General features: G+C 36.7%; 2 protein-coding genes across 3 annotated transcripts; one reads left to right on the top strand and one right to left on the bottom strand.

Annotated features, from left to right (window-relative positions):
- Positions 1-1938: 1938 nt before the first annotated feature.
- Positions 1939-3409, bottom strand: LOC133861269 (probable inactive leucine-rich repeat receptor kinase XIAO). The gene has a single exon (XM_062297015.1). It carries the CDS (start codon positions 3307-3309, stop codon positions 2065-2067), a length of 1245 nt encoding a protein of 414 aa, XP_062152999.1. The 5' UTR covers positions 3310-3409; the 3' UTR covers positions 1939-2064.
- Positions 3410-17582: 14173 nt separating this feature from the next.
- Positions 17583-20691, top strand: LOC133861561 (extensin-like). Of its 2 annotated transcripts, XM_062297346.1 has the most exons (4): positions 17583-17845; positions 18249-18587; positions 18627-19037; positions 20454-20686. In XM_062297346.1, exons 1-4 carry the CDS (start codon positions 17644-17646, stop codon positions 20483-20485), a joined length of 984 nt encoding a protein of 327 aa, XP_062153330.1. In that variant the 5' UTR covers positions 17583-17643; the 3' UTR covers positions 20486-20686. The 2 variants fall into 2 exon arrangements, with proteins under 2 accessions (XP_062153330.1, XP_062153329.1); XM_062297345.1 differs by having other exon boundaries at positions 18249-19037; positions 20454-20691.
- The last annotated feature ends 622 nt before the right edge of the window (positions 20692-21313 follow it).

Raw genomic sequence — 21313 nt, 5'->3', positions numbered from 1 at the left:
CAGAATTAATTCAGATATCCTTGTGGTTGGCGTAAATTACAAGTCGCTCTCTAGAGTCAAATTCCGTTAAAATTTTTGGCATATTCAGTTAGGCACCACGTCAATGCGAATAAGATAACGACACATGTCAATCATAATAAAAAAATATATATATAGATATATTTAAAATATAAATAAATAAAAACTTAAAAAATTATTTTTCAAAATAATTATAAGAGAAAAAGGGTTGGACAACCACCCCTTTGGGAATGGCCTAGGCACCTCCAGCCAATGGGGGTGGCACATGGCCACTCCTAGAGGTGGCTGGGGCCTAAATTCCTTTGGGGTGGCCCGCAGGCTACCCCGGCCACCGCGTTTTTGGACATGTTATGGATTTTGTTGACATTGAAGGTTGTGCACTTGTATCTATTATCAAAAGATTTAGAAAGAAAAACATTGGACAGACTCACAGACAACAAAATGAGCTAGTGAGTGAAACTAGTTTGGTTTAAACTTGAACAATTTTATGAATGATACCATTTTTTGTGTAAAGGTGAACAACGGCTTATATTTGCCTTATTTCTCCAGTTTTTTTTTTTTTTTTTTTTTTTTTTTTTTGTGCGAACTCGAGCAATGTAAAATTAACCTAAGCTGAGCCCAGCCAAAGATGGTTCAGCTCAATTCGAGCTCGAGCTAGTACATTTGTTTGTCGAGCTGATCTCAAACAATAGATGCTAGACTCGGCTCAAATCAGTTAAAACCCTAATTCTAAATTGTAAGAAAGAAAATTGTGTCAGACTCCCATATTGGGCGGGTACATTTGAATTCAAGATTGGTTATGGAGATATATGGTAAAATCTCCCTCATCCAGTGAGATGGATCGATCCAAAGGTACTTGTAGCAGCAAATACAATGCAGTCAAAAATAGGGTCCCCTACTCCTAATTGTTTCGAGGTAGTGGTGGTGGTGGTTTCTTAGGTACTACGTAGTACCCTTGTATAGTCTACACTCTATGGTCCACAACTTCACCATCCCTAATGCCCTTCACCCAATTAAGCCCCACGCCTCTTGTCTCCACACCATATATATATATATATACACTTAATATCACCTTAACACATTAGATCCGCCCTAAATGAAAGAGACATAAGGAGCAAATTAGAAATGACTATTAATTTTTAAGCCTAATTTTAGTTAGTAGACTCATATATATAACTTCCATACAATTGGATGATGGACAATAATGAATTTTAATTTTTATTACAAGTGTTGATTCAATGGCTGGGTTTTAATACTATATCATCAAGTTGTATAAACGTATGTTAAATAACATTACTCAACTTTTCACTGAATCAATGTTTACCAAATGTACCCATTTTGTCCCACAAAAAGATAAAAATACCCTTATAAACTGATTTGTAGAATTTTTTTTTTTTTTTTTTTTTTTGGTTATTTCTAATTTGCTCCTTATTAGAAATTGCTTCAATCATAGCAATTAAGGCAATATTTATATTTAGTAGTTCAAAGAATTGCTTCAATTAGAGCATAACGCGATATTACAAATTAGCTTGTTAATTTGAGAAGTGTCATTTTTAAAGAAAAGTGTTTGGTGCATAACATTTGCACAACAAAATTTATATTGATGAGACTCATGAACGTGAAACTTACGTGTGTGTGTGTATGAGTCTCACCCGTACGTCTTATTTTATTGTGTAAATATTATACACAAAAGTGTTGTTTTCCTCTTTCAAAACGGTTAGATGGGCTACGCATTGATACATGTCAAACAAAAAACAAAGAAAGGACGCATGTCTGGTGGACCACCTGCTGCGGGCGTGACAAACATCAAATTATTCATTCCCTCACACTCCTCACCACACTATCATTTAATATTTCCCTCCACCAAAAATCAAAAATTAATAAAAATCAAAATAAAAATAAAAAATCAAACAAAATACGTATATGAAATATGTATCACCCCTCTTCTTCTTCATGTTAAAAATATTAAGATATTACATAACACTCACTTACCATAACAAAATCCAATCTTTTTTTTCTTTTTCTTTTTTTCATAAATATTGATAATCACCCTTTGGAGCTGCCATTGTTGAACACCGAGCACTGCCACGCCGGCCTCGAGATCCTTGAACCGGCACTGGCGGGGCACGCCGTCAGACCCACCGACGGCGGGACCATGCAGTTATACGACAGGCACAGCGACGCCGTGTCGGGCAATGCCGCCCCGGGTTCCAAACTGACCCCGCTTATATAATTGTGCTGCAAATACAACGTCTTGGTGCTGCCACGAGACACGCTCTCCAAATACTCCACCGGCACACTGCCGGTGAGACGGTTGTTATTCAAGAACAAATTCTCCACCCCGACCAGAACCGTCGATAACTCTCCGCTTAACTTGTTATGACTCAAGTCCACGAGCGAACCCTCGCCGTACGACGGTCTGGTCGGGCCCACGGGGAGGACCCCACCGGACAAATTGTTCCGTTGCAGTAGTAGAGGGGAGAGGGTCGGCGTGAAGAGTGGGGCCGGGATGGGCCCACTGAACTGGTTCATGCTCAGATCCAGGTACACTAACTCGGAGAGCGATGCCAAGCCGTTGAGTGGGCCCCGCATCTCGTTCTGCGAAACGGACAGGTAACGGAGGGATAACGGCAGTAACGGCAGCAGCCCGTTGAATCTGTTCCTCCTCAGGTCCAAGTGTAACAGCTGACTCGAGACGGGCGGTAACTCGCCGGATAGGGAATTGGACGCCAAAATGAGGACCTTGAGACCGGGCAACTGGGTGAGACGCGGCGGGATTGACCCGGTGAGTTGGTTGTAGCTCAGGTCGAGGGTGTGCAGGTTTGTTAGAGCAGCGAGAGAAGTGGGTACGGGACCGGTGAGGCGGTTGTTGGTTAAGGAGATGACTCGGAGGGTGGTGAGCCGGGCGAGTTGGGAGGGGATGGGACCGGTGACGAGGCCGGGGAAGAGGAAGAGTTGGGTCAACTGGGTGAGTTGGGAAAGGGAGGGGGAGAGGGAGCCGGCGAGTCCGAGGGAGCCGGAGAGGCCGGTGCCGAGAGAGAGAGCGGTGACTCGGAGAGAGGAAGAAATAAGAGAGCAGGTGAGGCCGGAAAAGGAAGAGCAGGGATCGGGTGAGGCGAAGTCCCAGGTGGAGAAGAATGCGGAGGCTGCAGAGATGTCAGTGAGGGAGGCTTTGATGGTTTTGAGCGCATTGAGATCTTGGGCGCTTAACTTTGGATGTTGTTGATGGGATGGAGAGGCAAGAAGTAGGAAGATGAGGAGGAAGAACAGAGAGAAGATTGGTTTGTCCATATGATATGAGCAAAAGGATCAGACTTCGGAGTAGTAGTGTTCTTAGACAGTGATCATGTGGTTACCTAGGAATCTTGGATATTTGAGATTCGCTTCGATGTAAGGGGGAGAGAGAGAGAGAGAGAGAGAGAGAGAGAAGTAGTATATATATATATATATATATATATATATCATTTTTGGTTAAAGTGGTTCAAAGGGTACAACAAATAAAAATGCTGATGAATTTGAGTCATAAGCAGGATTTTCTTGGTGGACAACCAGAAAAAGGACGTGACGCTACTGAATAATGAGCAACAGTAATCATATGATGCAAGCCCACTGCTTTTTTTTTTTTTTTAAACAAATTACAATTGAATTAAGATTTAATATTATTTATCATTAATTTAATCATAAGTTTAAAAAGCCATTCCAATTTTATACGACATGTATAGCAAACGAGTAGTGCTACTCATTCATTTATCATACTCTTTTTATATTCGTTGATGTTACATATTTTAATGTTTCGTTTGTTTCGGTGTAAAATGATTTCTGGAAAATGATTTCTGTATTTTTCGGTGTTTGGTAGGGGCGAAAATAATAGTCAACCAGAAAATGATTTCTGTTTGACAAAAAATACTTAGTAAATTTCGGAAAATGATTTACGCTTTTTAAAAACGTAAATCGTTTTCCGAAAATGCCAGACACGGTCAATCTATTTTAAACGGCACAGTCGACCTTCACGTTCAAGCAGCCGACCACCATTGAAATATTGCCGGTATCGGAATCCGACAACATCCAGTTAATGTCGCCGGAATCTGGCGACGGAATCCGGCCACCTTCGCCGGAATCCGGTCAACCAGATTTCGGCAACCAATCTGACCGGAATCCGACCATCTGACCGGATCTGGCCAGAAAGGCCGGATTCCGGCCATCTGGCCGGAGAGGCCGGATGGGATCCGGCCTTGGCCAGAGAGGGCGGTTCCCGGCCGGCAAGCCGAACGGATCTGGCCAGATCCGGCCACCCTACTGGGATCCAGCCTCTCTGGCCAGATCCGGCCAGAAGGCCGGAATCCAGCCTCTCTGGCCGGAATCCGACTATCCCAGATTCCGACGAAACTGTCCGGATTCCGGCCTTTATCTCGAATTCTGGCTATATTAACCGGAATCAGGTAAAAATGGTCAGAATCTTGTCGGTCAGTGACCCAATCTCGTCATCGATGATTTTTATATTATTTTATATTAATATTTATATGTTTTGAATAAAAATTAATTTTTATAGGTTAATATGATTGAATGAAAATATGAAAAATATTTGTGATTTTCTGTACGCGCCAAACACCGAAAAATGCTTTCGGCGAAAAATATTTTCCAGAAAAATGACTTCTCTTAAACCATTTTACGACGGAAACCATTTTATGTTGAAACAAACGGAGCATAAGTGACATTTTTTTTTTTAAGTAGCTGATATAAAGAGTCATTTAAAATACATTACATTAAATTATAAAATAATATAATAAATAAGTGTTAAGAATAAGATTAGTAATAGAAAAATAATGTAGTGCCTCTTTTTCCATCGAAGTGGGCAAATTTGTTGTGCAAACTCTAACTTAGCCCAAACTCTGTGCTCGTGTCATAAGTATGGCAGACACTACGAGACCTGGCCAACTAAAAACACTCATTTTGGGAGGGTTAGGCTAGGACAGAATCATCTCTATTTCAAGTGAAAGGAAAGAAGTCATTTTATCATTAGAGTTTTATTTATGTGCATTTAACGGTGTATATGATGTTATATCATTTAAAATTTTTAAATGACATAACAATTTATCTATCACGTGGCTTTGTGTACGCCCTTAGATGGTAAAAAAAATAAATAAATTTGACCTTAAAATAGCTCCTCGAGGATGGAAATATGACTAGCCGGTATCAATTATAAGATAGTATTATTTTTGAGTAATGCTATAAAAAAGATCCGTGTCTCCCTAATGTCCTTATAAAATTTATGTGTCTTTTAAAATTACTATTAAATCAAAATCTAATAGTAATCTATAGGAAGACATCAAAAAAATATAAGTCTTTCTTCTAGCGTTACTTATATATATATATATATATATATATATATATATATATATATATATATATATATAATTTTCCATCCAACTTAACAGTTGGACAGAATTGGCAAACTGTCACTGAAACTTCAAAATTAGGTTCGGGTTGCATTGAATTAAAATTTAGAGATGGTAATTAAGTGACACACATATGATAGCTAGCTTTAAGAGGGGAAGTGTAATTTTCCAAAAATTAAATAATAAAGAAAAAATTGAAGAAGAAGAAGATAAAGGAAGTGACATAAGCAAAGTAAAAGGTGAGTGGTGGGAGGCAAGGGATGAGGAGAGCTATGAAGATTGGATTATATACCCGACCACTTTATTAATTTTTTTGTCAAAATTATTAGCAATTTAATTAGCTAAGGCAATATATATAAGACAGAGCGTACATATATGAGACCTATTTGTCTAAAAAAGTAGCCGGATAATTCAAAATTTATTCGAAGAGACAACCCCATATGAATTTTCTCATAATGTGTTACGCTAGTGGTATGGACAATCGTGGCACAGTCTGTAAAATATAATGAATTATTTTGCTCTTGTGTGATTTGAGCTCTTCTATTACACAATATTCATTAAGTTCAGTGATATAATACTTCTAGCCATTTCAATAAGAGAAATGTTATTTTTCATTCTTCAAGTAATTTCTCAGCATACTCAATTGATGTACGTAGCATATTTAATCCATCTTTAGACCAGTCTTAATTAAAAGAAAATAAAAATAAAAATTAAAGGATTGATTGAGCATGCTATATTTGTTGAGTATGTTAAAAGAATGTAAAATAACATTTCTCATTTAATAATGTACCTGTTTAGTTTTTTGTTTTTTTTTTTTTTTTTTTTTTTTAATCTTTTTGAAATAATGTATATGTTTAATTAATTGGGTTCATAACTTAAAATATGGGAACTTGCTGCTATGCTTCTTTTTGTTTTAACGTTGAATGCCAGCAACATGTGTTTCCTATTTAAGGGTTTCATAATACTATAAAATGACAGATTTAGCTTTATAGATTTTTTTATTTTTAAAAAAAAAAAAAGAAATTCTTTTACAATTAAATGTAGAAAGGAAAGCATTTATTTAACTGGCGCTCCTTATTAATTCCCCCTATCTCTATCTCTTTCTATTTTTATTTGTTTAGACGCAATATATTAAATAATAGAAGGAATCATTTATTCATCACATGAAATTTGTGCACACAATTTAATCCAAAATCGAATAAGCGGTGCTGAAATTCATTGAAGATTAATAGATAAATAAATAAATGCAAGAAATGGTATCATGTATTAATCGTCACTTGCAAAGCTCTCATAATAGTGGATCCACATATATGCATATCACATATCTGTGAGAGCAGGGCCTGATCTACCTCTGGGATAGATAATGACTTTTATACCCTTTATGTGGTTAGATGGTTTAATTTTTTACTCTACTACTTTTTATATATATTTATGTATTTAGGGATAACTTCACGTAAAGATACCGAAATATCGGCCGTTTTGATTTAAAGATACTGAACTTTCAAACGTCTCAAACTAGGGTATTCAAGTTTTCAAACGTATCAATAAAAGGTAATCCGTTAGAATTTACCGTTAAATCTTAACAATTCTTGTTCATTTTCTTTCCTAGAAAAAAAAAAAAAAGAAGGGGTATTTTGGGAGTTTTGGCAAGATTTAACAGTAAATCTTAACGGAGTACTTATAATTAAGACGTTTGAAAAATTGGATACCATAGTTTGAAACGTTTGAAAGTTTAGTACTCCTAAATCAAAACGGCAGATACTTTGGTACCTTTATGTGAAGTTATCGCATGCATTTATTTATTTTGTATAGGTTTAGATCCCTACACTAAAAATCATGATTATGTCCTGTTTGTGAGAAAAATGTTTAATATAATAGTTGCATAGCTTGTAAAGATGACTTCTTGGTATTCATTTATTTATTTATTTTCTTGAGGATGCCAAGCCAACCTTTTATTTTTTTATTTGTTTTTCCAAAATTTTATTCCAACTTGTCCCATCAAGCTTCCTCTTTATCATGGGCTCTAAAGTTTTCATGGCATCATAAATATAATAAGCACTAATTAATATGATAACCTACCGATTGATCGGTTCCATTAAATAGTACATTGCTTGTGATGGGCATAAGATATAAAGCATCTATTAAGAAGAATGGAGCATTCAAACTTAAAGTAGAATATTGATTGGAAAGATAAAAGATTCACAAATAGCTCCATTAATTAGTGCAAGATTGTCAGAAGTAAATTAATGTGCACATAACTCCAAATCATCATCTTCTCTAACAGAAGGTTCACAGTTTAATACTATCTGCATGTAGATGGTGTCAGTGTTAGAGTGGGTGTCACAATCTCCTGGTCGTCTAAACTTCAATTTTAAATTTAAAAACAAAATTGAAAAGCCAATGTTCCCAAAAATATAAAAACAAAATTGAAGGAGTTTTCGTATTACTTCTATACTGCTTTATGTAGTCATTTTATTGGCTTGTGCTTGAGATTTAGAGAGTCGGGTTGTTTATGGTTCTTTTGGAATCATTTATGTGGATCCATTTCATATATAATGTTAGTTTTTCAACATTGTTTCTCTCGTTTAGGTTTATCGTGGACAATTTTCGATATGACTTACGAATCCAACACGAACCCAACACAAAATTAAAGGATTATGATTGAGGAATCTGATCCGTTTAATTAAATGAATCGGATTATGTTTGACCTATATAGTCTTATATGCATAATTTGATACAACCTGAACCAAACATACGACATAATGCCTAGGATTGACAATTTTTGACACGACCTATGAATCTGACACGAAGACGATACGAAATTACAAGGTTTAGGTTTACGCTTGTCGGGTTTGGGTCATAAACGGGTCAACCCGTTTATTGCACGGATATAAACATGTCAAACAGGTCAACTCGTGGGTTGCCCCGCCAACCCGTTCATAACACGTTTATGACGCTCCAACCTGTTTATGAGCTGTTTTTTTAAAAGAAGTTTACAACAAATAGGTTGACCCGTTTCAACCTGATTAGCTAAGTGTGTCCGGTTCGGATTGACTTAAACGGGTTAGCGGGTTGACCCGAACCTGACACGATAACCCAAATTGTCAAGCCTAAATTAATACCTGCCAATTTTTGACATGACCTGTGAACCCGACACAAATTCAATACAAAATCAAATGGTTAGAGTTTGAGGAATTTGATCTATTTAATTAAATAAGTCAAGTTAAAGTTGACATATATAATTTTATACACATTCTCCGACACGAAAACACGAATTGTCCCCTATTAACAACTCCACCATTCTAGAATTTTTTGTTCCCTTATAATTAACCCTGTTCTCCTTTTAATGTCATGAATTACCAAAAAAAATAAAAAAAAAATAAATAAATCTCAGTGCAGCTAGCCCACATGTCTGGGATGTTTTTTCCACTAGAAACTGAGGCACATGGGATTAGGGTGGGCACAAGAACCACAAGCTAGCTATGGGAATATATATATATAAAGAATTTTGTTAACATACAAATACCAAGCCAAGGATTGCATTTGGATGGACGCACGAGGATAGGTGGAAATTTCGTGACGTTCCCGCGGAAAAGATTCGGCTGTATTTGGTGATTCTGTAGGAGCAACGCATATTATATGAAAGATAAAACAGTAAAAAGAGGGCATTTCGTCCGTATCTGTGTTTTGTGGGATCACCCTCTTCTGTCCCTTTCTAATAATGATTAATATTAGACTGTGTGGACGTTGACACTCCGTCACAAATCTTTTATTTATTTATTTTTTTTTTTTTTAAAAAAAAAGTTGTATTAACCGTTGGTGTGATAGATGAGTTTGAAATGTGGCATTGTTAAGTATTCACAGAGATGGCTTCCTAACCCAACGAACTTTTCTTGTACATTCCCCAAGTCGAGGACTAAATGATGTCCCTCTGATCAATGAAGTTTTTTTTTGTTGAAAATGAGGTGGCAGAAATCCGTCAGATTCCTATTAGCTCTTTCAATGGTATGGATCAACAAATATGAAAGTGTACAGGGGACGAAGACTTCACAGTACTGAGGACTGGATATCATTTAGACAGGATTCTAGTATCTAATAACATATGATAATGCTCTTATACAAACCAGCAATGTCCTGTTTGGAAAAGAATTTGGAAGATGACGGTTCCAAATATAGTGAAAGTTTTCATGTAAAGGGCCTGCAAGAATGCTTTGCCCACAAAAGTCAATTTGATTAAGAGAAAAGTGGTAGATGATCCATTATGTCCTATTTGTGGGGTAGTTGTGGAAACCACGGGGCACGTCCTATGGCGTTGTCCATTAACCAGAGATGCATGGAGTATGTGTGGGAGTATACTACAAAAAAGTAGTATAGAGAATGACGAATTTATTCATATTGTGAAAGAGTTGCGAGATTAGTTGGATGAAGAAGAGTTTTCTGCTTTAGCAGTAGTAGCTAGAAATTTTATGGCTTATGAGAAACATTGTAATTTTTGGAGGTATTTTTAGTCATCCTAATCATATTGTTAGCAAAGCTTTGGAATCCATAGAAGAATTCTATAGCAAAGCTTAGGAGCTCTCTTGGTTCTTGATCTTCAAGAGAAGTAACATTCTTAACCTAACTTGTTTCTTAAGTTGTTCTTATGTTGTTTAGTTAGTTTTTCTTATGTTGTTTAGTTAGTTTTCATAACTTAGCTTAGGGGTGTACAGCGGTTTGGTAAGCGGTTAAATCAGCTAAGTTGGTTCGGTTAACCGACTTGGTCGGTTAAGTCTGTTAATTCGCCGACATTTAACCGACAAGCAATATTTTCAAAATTTTCAGTTAATTCGGTTAAGGCGTCGGTTAACAATCGGTTAAGGCGGTCGGTTAATCGGTTTAGGTTAACATTAAGCCTTAAAATGGGCCTTCTGGCCCTTCTTAATTTGGGCTTCATTTTTTAATGGGTCAAAATAATTTTAAGGCCCTTATTTTTTAGTATTTGCCAGCAGCCCAACAGGCCCACTAGCTCAGCACCACCACTGGTCTACCATAAGCCAATGCCAATGGCCCATTCAAAATTTCAAATGAAAATCAAAGATTCAAAATATCGAAAAAAACTGGAAAAGTGGAAAACATAACATAAAAACATGGAACCACAACTTGGCCGTAGCAAATCAGGAAAAAAAAAAAAAAAATTGTGAGTGCAATTGTGCTTTGTGCAAATTACAAAATGACTAAATGAGTCAAATGACACTCAGTGCTGAGTGCAAACCACAGTCCACAAATCCACAATCATACATTTATAATAAATTACAAAATTACTGATTACTCAACTTTTTTCTTCAATAATACATTAATACTTGAATAAAAATAAAAATAACTTAATGTTCAGCTACTAGCTAGTTGCAGCCTACAGGGAAAAAAAAATTAAAAAACAAGAAAAAAAAAGTAGGAAAACATATGTTCTAAAGACTAAAAGCAGCATGAAAAAATAGTAGTATCTGTATTATCCTAAAAAATGCAGGAAAAAAAAAATTAAAATGCATGAAACATTGAAACTGATGAAAGACAATCTAAAAGAATTTGCTTAGAAATCCTTTGAATATTCTGGTAAATTAGAATATCAAATTCAGGATTCATCATAGCACACATCAAACAAAAATAATATCTTCTATCTCTATCTCAATACCAACTCACAATAATAAGTATAAACTTATTAAGTTTCCACCAACAGGCAACAACTCCAGAATTCCAAACATTAACAGTTCCAAAAGCTCCATAATTTCAAACAAAAGTTACAAAACCATAATTTAATAGTAACAAGCTAAAAATTACAGTTCCAAGTCTCCAACAAAAACTCCAAAAGAGAACTAGAGAAATAAAAACTTCCTCCAATAGACATGTGATGACTTTCAAATTGCTTCCTTGATCCTTCAAGAATCAAACAAATCAAAAAACATATATCATAAATATAGTGATCAATAAAAAAGAGTAAAAGACCATTAGACCACAAACAAGTAAGTGTTAAGAAAATAATAAGATGAAAAAACATACCACTTACTTTCAACGTGACAAAGTACATCCTTCAAGCCTCATTGTCAAATGTGATGGATTCAGACATAATTTCTACCACAAGGAAATTTTGAAAGAATTAGTAAAAATTAATTCAATCGAATAATTGGAACAATGAACAAATATGATTAACAAATATTACTTGACTCAAGCTTGTAGCTATCTTCATCTTTAAAAGTAGGAAGATGTAACTCATCATGCTCACTGACCCAAGAAGATCTCAACCAATTCTGAGTACATATAAGAGCCTCCACTGTTTTCGGAGCTAAAGAACTCCGAAAATGATCTATGACGCGACCTCCAATGCTAAATGCTGACTCGGAAGCAACAGTGATAATCGGAATTGCCAAGACATCTCATGCAACCTCAGCTAGAACCGGAAACTTTAATGAATTTGTCTTCCACCACATCAAAGCATCAAAAGTTTTACATGGTGGCTCAACATCTTCCGCGAAATATCTTTCTATCTCTGTCCGACACAATGCCAAATTTTTGGATGCCCGAAATGAATGGAAGTCCATTAAAGCATCTTTCTTACTTCTAGTACTAGTAGAAGTACCCGCACCCACTGAGGCTGAATTTTCGCAACTTTACTCTTCATTTGACTTGTCCCCATTTCCTCTAACATTCTTAGCATAGTGATTATACAACTGCTCCAATGTATTCTTCAATTTGGTGATAATCATCTCTGCATTTTTTTCACCTACATTACTTTTGAACCAAAATTCTAAAAAGATCATCTTGTAACGTGGATCAAGCACAGAAGCGACAAACAACAAGGGGTTAATTTTCTCAAAGTCTCCCAAATACTTGTCATATTTCATTTTCATCCTGATCGCCATGGACCTCAACAAATCATCATCACTCTCGCAATACTCCATCAAAGTATTATAAACATTTTGGAGTATATTGAAATAATTGTTAGAAGTCGAGTATAAGGAACCCGGTATCTCAATTGTCACCTCATAAAACACTTGCAGAAATTTAGCAAAGTTTCTAACATTTTTCCAATCTTTTTCAAGCGGAACCCCCAACCCCCTTCTCCCTCCATCATCTTCACACAATTAGTTCCCAAAACTCAAATCTTCATCTAACATTAGTTCAAATGCCCTTTCATACTTCTCTGCCACATCCAACATCATATAAGTAGAGTTCCATCGAGTTGGAACATCAAGAACTAATGAAGCATGATGCCCAATTGTCTTCATTTCCGCACAAGACTTGAAGATGGCCAATCTTTGAGAGGATCTCTTTACATATTTCACCATATTTCGGATCCTTACAATTAAATCATCTACATCTTTTAATCCCTCGTGCACAATTAGATTGATAATATGTTCACAACACCTTACATGAATAAACTCATGGCAACAAATAACTTCGTTATTGGTCATAGTTCACTTTTTAAAACAATCAACTGCAGTATCATTTGCACTTACATTGTCAAGTGATATTGTCAATAACCTTGGAATCCCCCATTCCTCCAAACATTGCTCCAATTCTTTCGCAATCATTAACCCCCCTTGTGATCCGACACTTAGCGAAATGCCAATATTCTTTTATGATATTTCCAACTAGGATCAATGAAATGTCCAGTGATGTACATATAATTCATATTTTGAATCGAAATCTATGTGTCAGTGGTCAAACAAACCCTTTGACCAGTTTTCAAAAACTTTGTCTTCATTGTTTCCTTAGTCCGCATATACAACTTGACACAATCCATCATCAATGTAAAGCAAGAAGGAAGCCTAAATCAAGGCTCAAGAACCTTGAACCTCGTCCACCACGACCAGCACTTCTAATCCCTTGTGTATCCGTCTCCAACTCATCAGAATCACTTTCAACATCAACGCTTTCGTCAATACCTATTGAACTATCAATAGGAGTAGATGATTAACAAGATACAGCTACTGATAATGTAGGTGTAGGTGTAGGTGTAGGTGTACCAGTACCAATAACCATATGTGTAAGTGTAGGTGCATCCATCTGGATTATGAAAATAATAATGATCAAACTTTTCATATTAGGACAACATCATCACAACATCAATGATTAGTGATTCAAGACCAAGGAATTTAACAAGAATATAAACGGGCACTGATCAAAGTTTTTTAAATAGTTTCATTGTTTTGTTTTTATTGCCTACCATGAAAAGCTCAAAAACATTCCAAAGATTGTCCTCCTCTTCAAAGAGAGGACCTTAGGCATAAAAACAAAATAACCCATGCTATCAAAACCAAACCCCAACTCGGCCAAAACAGAAAGCCGATAAGGAAAAACTTCCAAAATCAACAAAACTTCTCAAAACAAGAGTAAGCCAAAAAACCAGATAATCAAAAACCAACATTTAGTAAAAAATAGTGCAACCGACGAACACCAACATTTAAACTCCAATAGGCCAAACCATAGAAAAAGGAAAAGGCAAGCTCAAGCTCTTCACCCAATTTCGTTAGAGCTCCAAAATCAAAATTGAATAATTATTTAAGATGCTACACATATATTACAATTCAGGTGCCATCTCATAGCATACAAATTTGAAGAAAAAGAACCAACTGTTAATCTCATCTCATCTTCACTGCAACTTTATAATCAATAAGGGAATAGGTAAAATAATAAGAAATAGGACATGAAAATGAGTTAATTTGATGAATAAAAGGTGAAGAAAAATAAGATAGGGGAAGAAACCAGCAAGCTTATAAACTTCAGCATGTTCTAAAGAATATTACAATGAAATTTTTTTTTGAACAGAAAGAAGCAACAAAAAGGAACAAATAAAACCTCAGATACAGAGTTAAGAAATAATATACCTGAGGAGTCTGAGGAGATCAGATTGCTGGGGTTCTAGCTTCTTGTTCAGTTGCTAACATGCTCTACAATGGCTAACTGGCTGTTTCAAAAAAAATGATACATTAAAATTATTAATGCCACATGAAGGCCTAACTCCTGAGGCTAGGACTAAGAGGAGAGAGAGAGAGAGAGAGAGAGAGGGCTACCAGACAGTTTCCCAAGGGGAGGGGATGGCAGCGGTCTGCGGCTTGTGTCGAGTCTTCCATCGAGTCTTCAGGCTTCAAGGAGATGATGACAGTCGGCATTGGCACTAGGGCAGGTCACAAGTGGGGTCGTGAGAAGGTGCTGCGGTAGCGAAGAAAATGGAATGGAGAGGGGATCCGGGGACCGGGATAGGTCAAGGTCACGAAAGCGATGAATATATAGTCCTCATAAAACGGTGTCGTTTCATGTGTAACGAAACGACGTCGTTTTGATTTTTTCTTTATTTTTTTTTTTAAAAATATGAATTGAAACGACGTCGTTTCGTTATCACTAAAACGACATCATTTCAATTTAGGCGGTTCGGTTAAATGGCCAGCTAATTGTCGGTTTGAGCCGGTTCGATAATTCGGTTAACTGTTTAATCGGCCGCCTACCAAACCGACCAGTTTTCAGTTAAAAGATTCTCTACCGACTACCGAACCGAATTTTGTCTGTAGGCGGTCGATGTTGGTTCGGTTGTGGTTCGGTAGGCAGTAATTGGTTAATCTGCACACCCCTAACCTAGCTTATGGTTTTGGTGTATCTACTTATTTTTTGGTTTCAATAACTAGATTAGTGTTTTGATGATGTTTGACGTACTAAGTTCTGCATGGAGGCATTATTAAGGCTTAGGACTCTGTTAGAAACCATATCAATATCGCAGGACTTGCTTAGAACTAGTTTTGTGGCTTTGAGGTTTGGATTTTGGATTCTGCCAAAGTACTGAACGTTCAACTTTCACTGGACGAACAAACGATGTCAAAGCCGAACGTTCGGCACTCTTGGCCGAACAATTGACTGACCGGTATAAAGCCTATTTTGAGCTGTTTAGGACTTGAAACCGGCTTTAGTTCAGGTTTAAGGTTGATGATAGTTTTTCTCAGATTTCAATGTTGTGGAGCCTTAAGGAGACTTTTTGAAGGAGCCGTGCAATACAAGTGAGTAAAACTCACATGGATACTTGTTATTATTTTTTTGGGGTAATTACCTTTTCCCCCCATGAACTACCGGCCTATATCATTTTGCCCTCATGAACTACCACCTCGACCAAAAAAGAGTATCAAACTACCATCTTTACATACTTTGCCCCCTTCCGTCAGTCTAATTCATGCAAAGACTTAAATGCCCTAACTCAATTTCAAAAATTACCTAAATATCCTCATTTTAAACAAAAAAAGAAACTGAAGGAAAAGGGCCGCCACCCCCTGAGGTGGCCGGATGGCCTGCGAGCCACCCCCAGAGGTGGCTCCGGCCACCTCTGGGGTGGCTCGTGGCCACCCCAAGTTCTGGGGAGGCCGTGCAGCCACCCCTTAGGCTGGGGTGGCTTGTAGGCCACCCGGCCACCTCAGGGGTGGCGGTTCAGTTTTTTTTTTTTTTTTTTAATATATTAATTTTAATATTTTTTATTAATTACTGTAGGGGCACTTTGGTCTTTAAATCAAACTTAACGGTAAAAAATGACATATTCTATCCAAGTTAACGGAATTCTCTGACGGAAGGGGGCAAAGCAGTAAAGATGGTAGTTTGATGCTCTTTTTTGGTCGAAGTGGTAGTTCGTGGGGGCATCGCGCATTTTTTTGTAGTTCATGGGGGGAAGGTAATTACCCCTATTTTTTTTTTTTGTGTATTAAAACATGCATGTTTACAATTCACATGAAATATCATTTTGATTACTATGAACTCTATTTTGTGAAAATGTGTGACTAATGGTAAGATAATGAAATTATGATACTATGAAAGCATGCATGTAAAATCGGTGAACACTAAATTGCATTGTATGACATGGTACACTGTTTTGTGAGAAAAAGCTGTCATGGGCTTACTATTATATGGGTTGTTCTTTATGGTTAAATGTTTATAATGTGTTATGATGGACCTTGGATCTAATAGTTGTTTTGTGACAGGCACATTATGCTTGAATGGTGGTCACGGTTACGACTTTGCTATTAGCGTGAGCCACCCGAGGCCGGACTCAATCGGGCTTCTAATATATGACAGTAACGTGCACATATTTGGAGCATCACTGTTGTATTACAAGTCCTTCATGACAGCAACAACCCTGCCGAGAAGGGGTTAATATTCTAGATAGACCATCTGAAATTGAACTATGACATGACTCTTTTTATAAGCATATATTATATCTATATTGCATACATCATCATCTTGTATAATAAAATAATACTTGAATGCATGTGATTAAAACTTAAAACGAGTTCACCATATAATACATGTGTATCATGCGTATTATTACTCACTAAGTCGTGGACTTACGCTTGTATCTTTCCAGCACTTATGAAACTGTATTGTTTTATAGAAAATGTTTGTTAAGTGCTCAGGATCATTTTTGAGGAGTTAGATTTCATATGGCTGGCGTGAAAGTCGAGAGACTACCTTAACTATTTGATCTTTGTTACTTTTTTTTTTTTTTTTTCCTAAACAAATGGGGAAAGAGGTTACAAAGATCGATCTTTGTTAATTGAAGTGGATCAAAGAAAAGAAAAGAAAAGAAAAAAAAAGCCTCCTTATTGTTCCGTTCATTAGGGCTGTTTAATTTTCTTGGTGACGTTATGGATCAGAGTATGAGCTGTTTAACATTAAATACTTGGTCTCTTCTTTTGTTCTGAAATATTAATAATTAAGCTTCATATTTATTTAACAATTTAGGACCATCAAAGATTCACATACACCTAAATAAAGCCGATTTCTGTAAATGAACTCTTCATACTTATCAGTGCTACTATTCTATGTAGCATGCATCCACAAGGCTCCTTATTTTCCCATTTTGGAGATTTGATTGTTGATTATAATAAATGGAGGAATTTCGTGAAGCCCATATGTTGCGGTTGTTGTATAAATTGATGAGATAATTAAGCTAGCTTATTATATAATTAATTAATATTCCTGCTTTGAGAGGCCTCTTTGAGTGGAAAACAAGTAAAGTGCTGCAGGAAACTCCATTTTTCTCATCCTCCAAGCAAGAATATATTCTAAACAAAATTCAAGGAGAAAAAATAGAAATTCATTTGTAAACCTCTCTACTGTCTCACACCTTTATCCTATTTTGCATATTTAATCTTTGCAAATCTGCTGCAATGTGACCCTCTAAAGCAGTGACAAAGGAATCATCTTTAGCTTCTCTAGCTTCATGATTTCACTTTTTAGCATTCTTCTTTTCCTATTTAGCGGCCTATATCAATCGCCAAGTATTTTCTTTTACAGAGGGTGGAGTTGTATTTGTTTTGGGTTGGATTTGAATTGGCTTTATTTTCATGCAATGGCTTACCTGAGTCTTAGCATTTTGATGCTGTGCATCTCCATCTACGACACCTCCCTCTTCACTCTATGCGGTAAACTTTTTTTCTTTCGTTTCTTTTATAATCAGAGTATATGGGTCTCCGTGCCGACTAGGTTTTCGAGATGGGAAGTGCTAGTACAAAAATGCCATTGTCAAGCAAAATTTCCGGATGATTTCCGGAAATTTTGCTTCACTGAAGTATTACCCTTTGGAGGTACCATGCAAAGCATCTCTTTTACACGGGTCGGGTAAAGCTCGGGTTTTTGTCCACGAACATATTCTAAAGAATTGTTTGCACTCAAAAGTAATTAAACTTAGACCTGATGCTTCACGAGACAACAGATTGAGCCAAGTGACTTACCACTCGAGCCAACCATTTAAATGTCTATTACCCTCTAAACTACTGGCATTTGAAATGTCTTCTATCTACATGTTTATGATTTGTTATTTTGCAGAGGCAAGAAGCTATGGACAAATGATGAAATTCTCAGATGCTCAACTGTACGACATAAGCTCTCCCTTCTCCCTAGCACCCTTTGAATCAGTATCACCAGCCTCCTTGCCTGGAAATACTCCTCCATTCTCTGTAAGTGCTCCACAACCACCTTCCACAACCACACAATCTCCTATAAGCTATGCACTACCACCCGGCCCACCACCGCCAATGCCCGATTTTCCTTTCCAAAGCCCACCGAGCTTACCCGGTAGCATGCCAAGCCCGCCTACGCATTCCCCAGACATCCCAAATGCGCCAGAATACGAGGGCAGCCCGCCTAGTAGCTTCCCCAGCCCACCTCATGATGGGCCAAGCCCACTGAGCATGCCGAGCCCACCTGCATATTCCCTGGACGTCCCAAATCCGCCAGAATACGAGGGCAGCCCGCCTAGTGGCATCCCCAGCCCACCCAAGAATCTTCCTCCAAGCCCACCAATCTTTCTACCCCCTGTAGTTTACCCACCACCATCAGGACCACCACCCCCAGGCCACAAGCTGAAGCCAGAAAATCCTGCGTGGTGTGTTGCTAAGCCAACAGTGCCTGATCCAATCATTCAAGAAGCCATGGACTATGCCTGCGGGACCGGTGCGGACTGCAAGTCCATCCAGCCCAATGGGTCATGCTACCGACCCAACGCTTTGTTGGTCCATGCTTCTTACGCTTTCAACAGCTACTGGCAGAGCACTAAGGAGGGCGGCGGCACTTGTGATTTTGGAGGGACTGCCATGCTTGTCTCAGTGGATCCAAGTAAGTCCCATCATCATACATTCATGGCCGGGCCCGCTTATCGGCCCACCCAATTAGGCTGCCGCCTAAGACTTAATAATATAATTAAGTTTTATTTGTTAAAAAAAATAAAAATAAATAGAATCCGATATTTAGAATAAAGTAAATTTCATTTTGAGCAAATTAAATTATACATAAAAAAAAAAAAAAAAAAAAAAAAAAAAAAAAAAAAATTATTAGAAATTTAACACAAAATATGTCATTAGTTGAAACTAAGTGTCTTACAATAGAGATGACTTCTACGTGTTTGGAAACGAAAAGAGCAGGAAGTAATAAAAATATACACTAAAAATTAAAATAAATATTTAAAAATAAAAAGGACCCACTTAAAACCTTAAAATCTTTGAAGCCGGCGCCGCACACATTGAATACAGAATGGGAAGTAAAAAATAAGAAAGCTAGGCTAGGTAAACAAAGTCAAGATTGTGGGGGCATTCACCACCGACAAACGCAATTTTAGGATGCATTATGCATAGCATGTGGGACGAAGATTAGTTTGTTTTTTTATCTTCTGTAACTGGCCGGATACAATAAATCTGATTTGTCAGTTTCTCATTTTCGTGAATATCTGTCTAAGCAACTTGAGGATCCTATGGCCTGTCATACTCGATCGTGTAAATTGTCACCAAATGTCCTGGTTCTTGTACAGAGTGGTGATGAGATCAAATTTCATGTGGATGGAGTATATACAGCTTGCTCTCTTTTGGATAACCCTAATTAGAATCATGCTCTATAGTTAGATGCAGCTCAAAGTGTCAATTCGTGTTCGTGGGTCTGGTTCAGATCGTGTTAAGACATGTGTATAAGATTATATATATATATATATATATATATATATATATATATATATATATATATATATATATATGTTAACCCTAACCCAACCCTTTTAATTAAAGGTTCAAACTCCTCGTCCCTAGCTAATTAACTCTCTAATTTTGTATTAGATTCGTGCCTGGTTCGCGAGTCATATAAAAAATTATCTGTCATTATGTCGTATGTTAAGTTCGAGTCATGTTGAAGCATGGGTCGTATAAGACTAGCTACATAGGTCAATCCTAACTCGACCCTTTTAATTAAACGAGTTAAACTCCTCAACTCTAATCTTTTAATTTCGTGTTATATTTGCGGGTCGTGTAAAAAATTGTAAGCCTTAGATGCAGCCATTAAATACCACACAGTAATACTAGAAGTGGCTTTTTTTCTTTTTTAATTGATCGACACGAAAGTTACTTAAAACAGATCACCACGTCAGCTAGAGTGAAAAGTATGCGTTACTCCTGCCGATAATATAGTACTCTTCCCCCATCCACTCCCTCATGGTGTGTTTTCATGTAATTGCATGTTCATGCTAATAATTCATTTATTTTTTGGCAGGTTTCGATGAATGCCATTTCGTCTACAACTGATGGAGGAAATTAAGAGTGGGGACATTACTTGATTTTAGAGACAAAATCTTTTTGTCTTTCAAGAATTTTGCAAAGAGGCTACTAGACTTTGGTTTCGATGGGTTCCATTAATTTGTATGACTAGGAATTCGGCACTATATTTCTTGCAATATATATATATATATATAAAAGTTGTCTTCTTGTTCTCATTATTTTAGTGCATGGAATATACCCTTTCCATGTCCCTTTGAAAATCTTGATCACTACCTTTTTTTCCCTCTTCTGTATGTATGTATGTATGTCGGTGACACTGCGAATCTTTCTTTCCTCAAATTATTGTACCTTGTATTGGTTGGTGCACTCCAACTTCTAGGTTTTAATGGGGAAAATCGGAAATAAAAACAAAACAAATTAATCAAATGAATATAGAAATTTTATATGATTCGGCAGGGAAGACATGGAGATATTAATCAACGGTAGATATTTTCCACAAATCCTATACCCAAACAGCTCTTAGAATCTTTTAGGGAAAAATATAAAAAAAGTTCCGTCACGGTTAATGGATATTATAGGAATATAATAAATAAATAAAAAGTGATCTTTTTAGCACACTTTGATTGTTTGATGGGTCACTTTAGCACCTTTAAAAATTCATGGAGCTATTTTAAAATCGATTGTTAGTTGAAGATGTTTTTTTTTTTTTATATTTTTGCCAATCTTTTAATTTTAATCCTGAAAAAGAGTAGAAAAGAAAATATAGACTATATATCTTTATTTTCTCGAAACATATAGGCCCCGTTTGATTTGCAGAATAGACCTCTGGAATGGAATGGAATAATTATTTTTTAG

The sequence above is a fragment of the Alnus glutinosa genome, chromosome 2, assembly GCF_958979055.1.
Source record: "Alnus glutinosa chromosome 2, dhAlnGlut1.1, whole genome shotgun sequence".
Lineage (NCBI taxonomy): Eukaryota > Viridiplantae > Streptophyta > Magnoliopsida > Fagales > Betulaceae > Alnus > Alnus glutinosa.
This window is presented reverse-complemented; position numbering and strand designations above follow the sequence as displayed.

What these genes read in the sequence shown, in the direction of transcription:
- LOC133861561 (XM_062297345.1), top strand. Translation starts at nt 17,644, where the DNA reads ATGATTTCACTTTTTAGCATTCTTCTTTTCCTATTTAGCGGCCTATAT. An exon ending in CTCCCTCTTCACTCTATGCG is followed by an intron (nt 17,846 to 18,248) that starts GTAAACTTTTTT and finishes GTTATTTTGCAG; the next exon opens with AGGCAAGAAGCTATGGACAA. An exon ending in GCTTGTCTCAGTGGATCCAA is followed by an intron (nt 19,038 to 20,453) that starts GTAAGTCCCATC and finishes ATTTTTTGGCAG; the next exon opens with GTTTCGATGAATGCCATTTC.
- LOC133861269 (XM_062297015.1), bottom strand. Translation starts at nt 3,309, where the DNA reads ATGGACAAACCAATCTTCTCTCTGTTCTTCCTCCTCATCTTCCTACTT.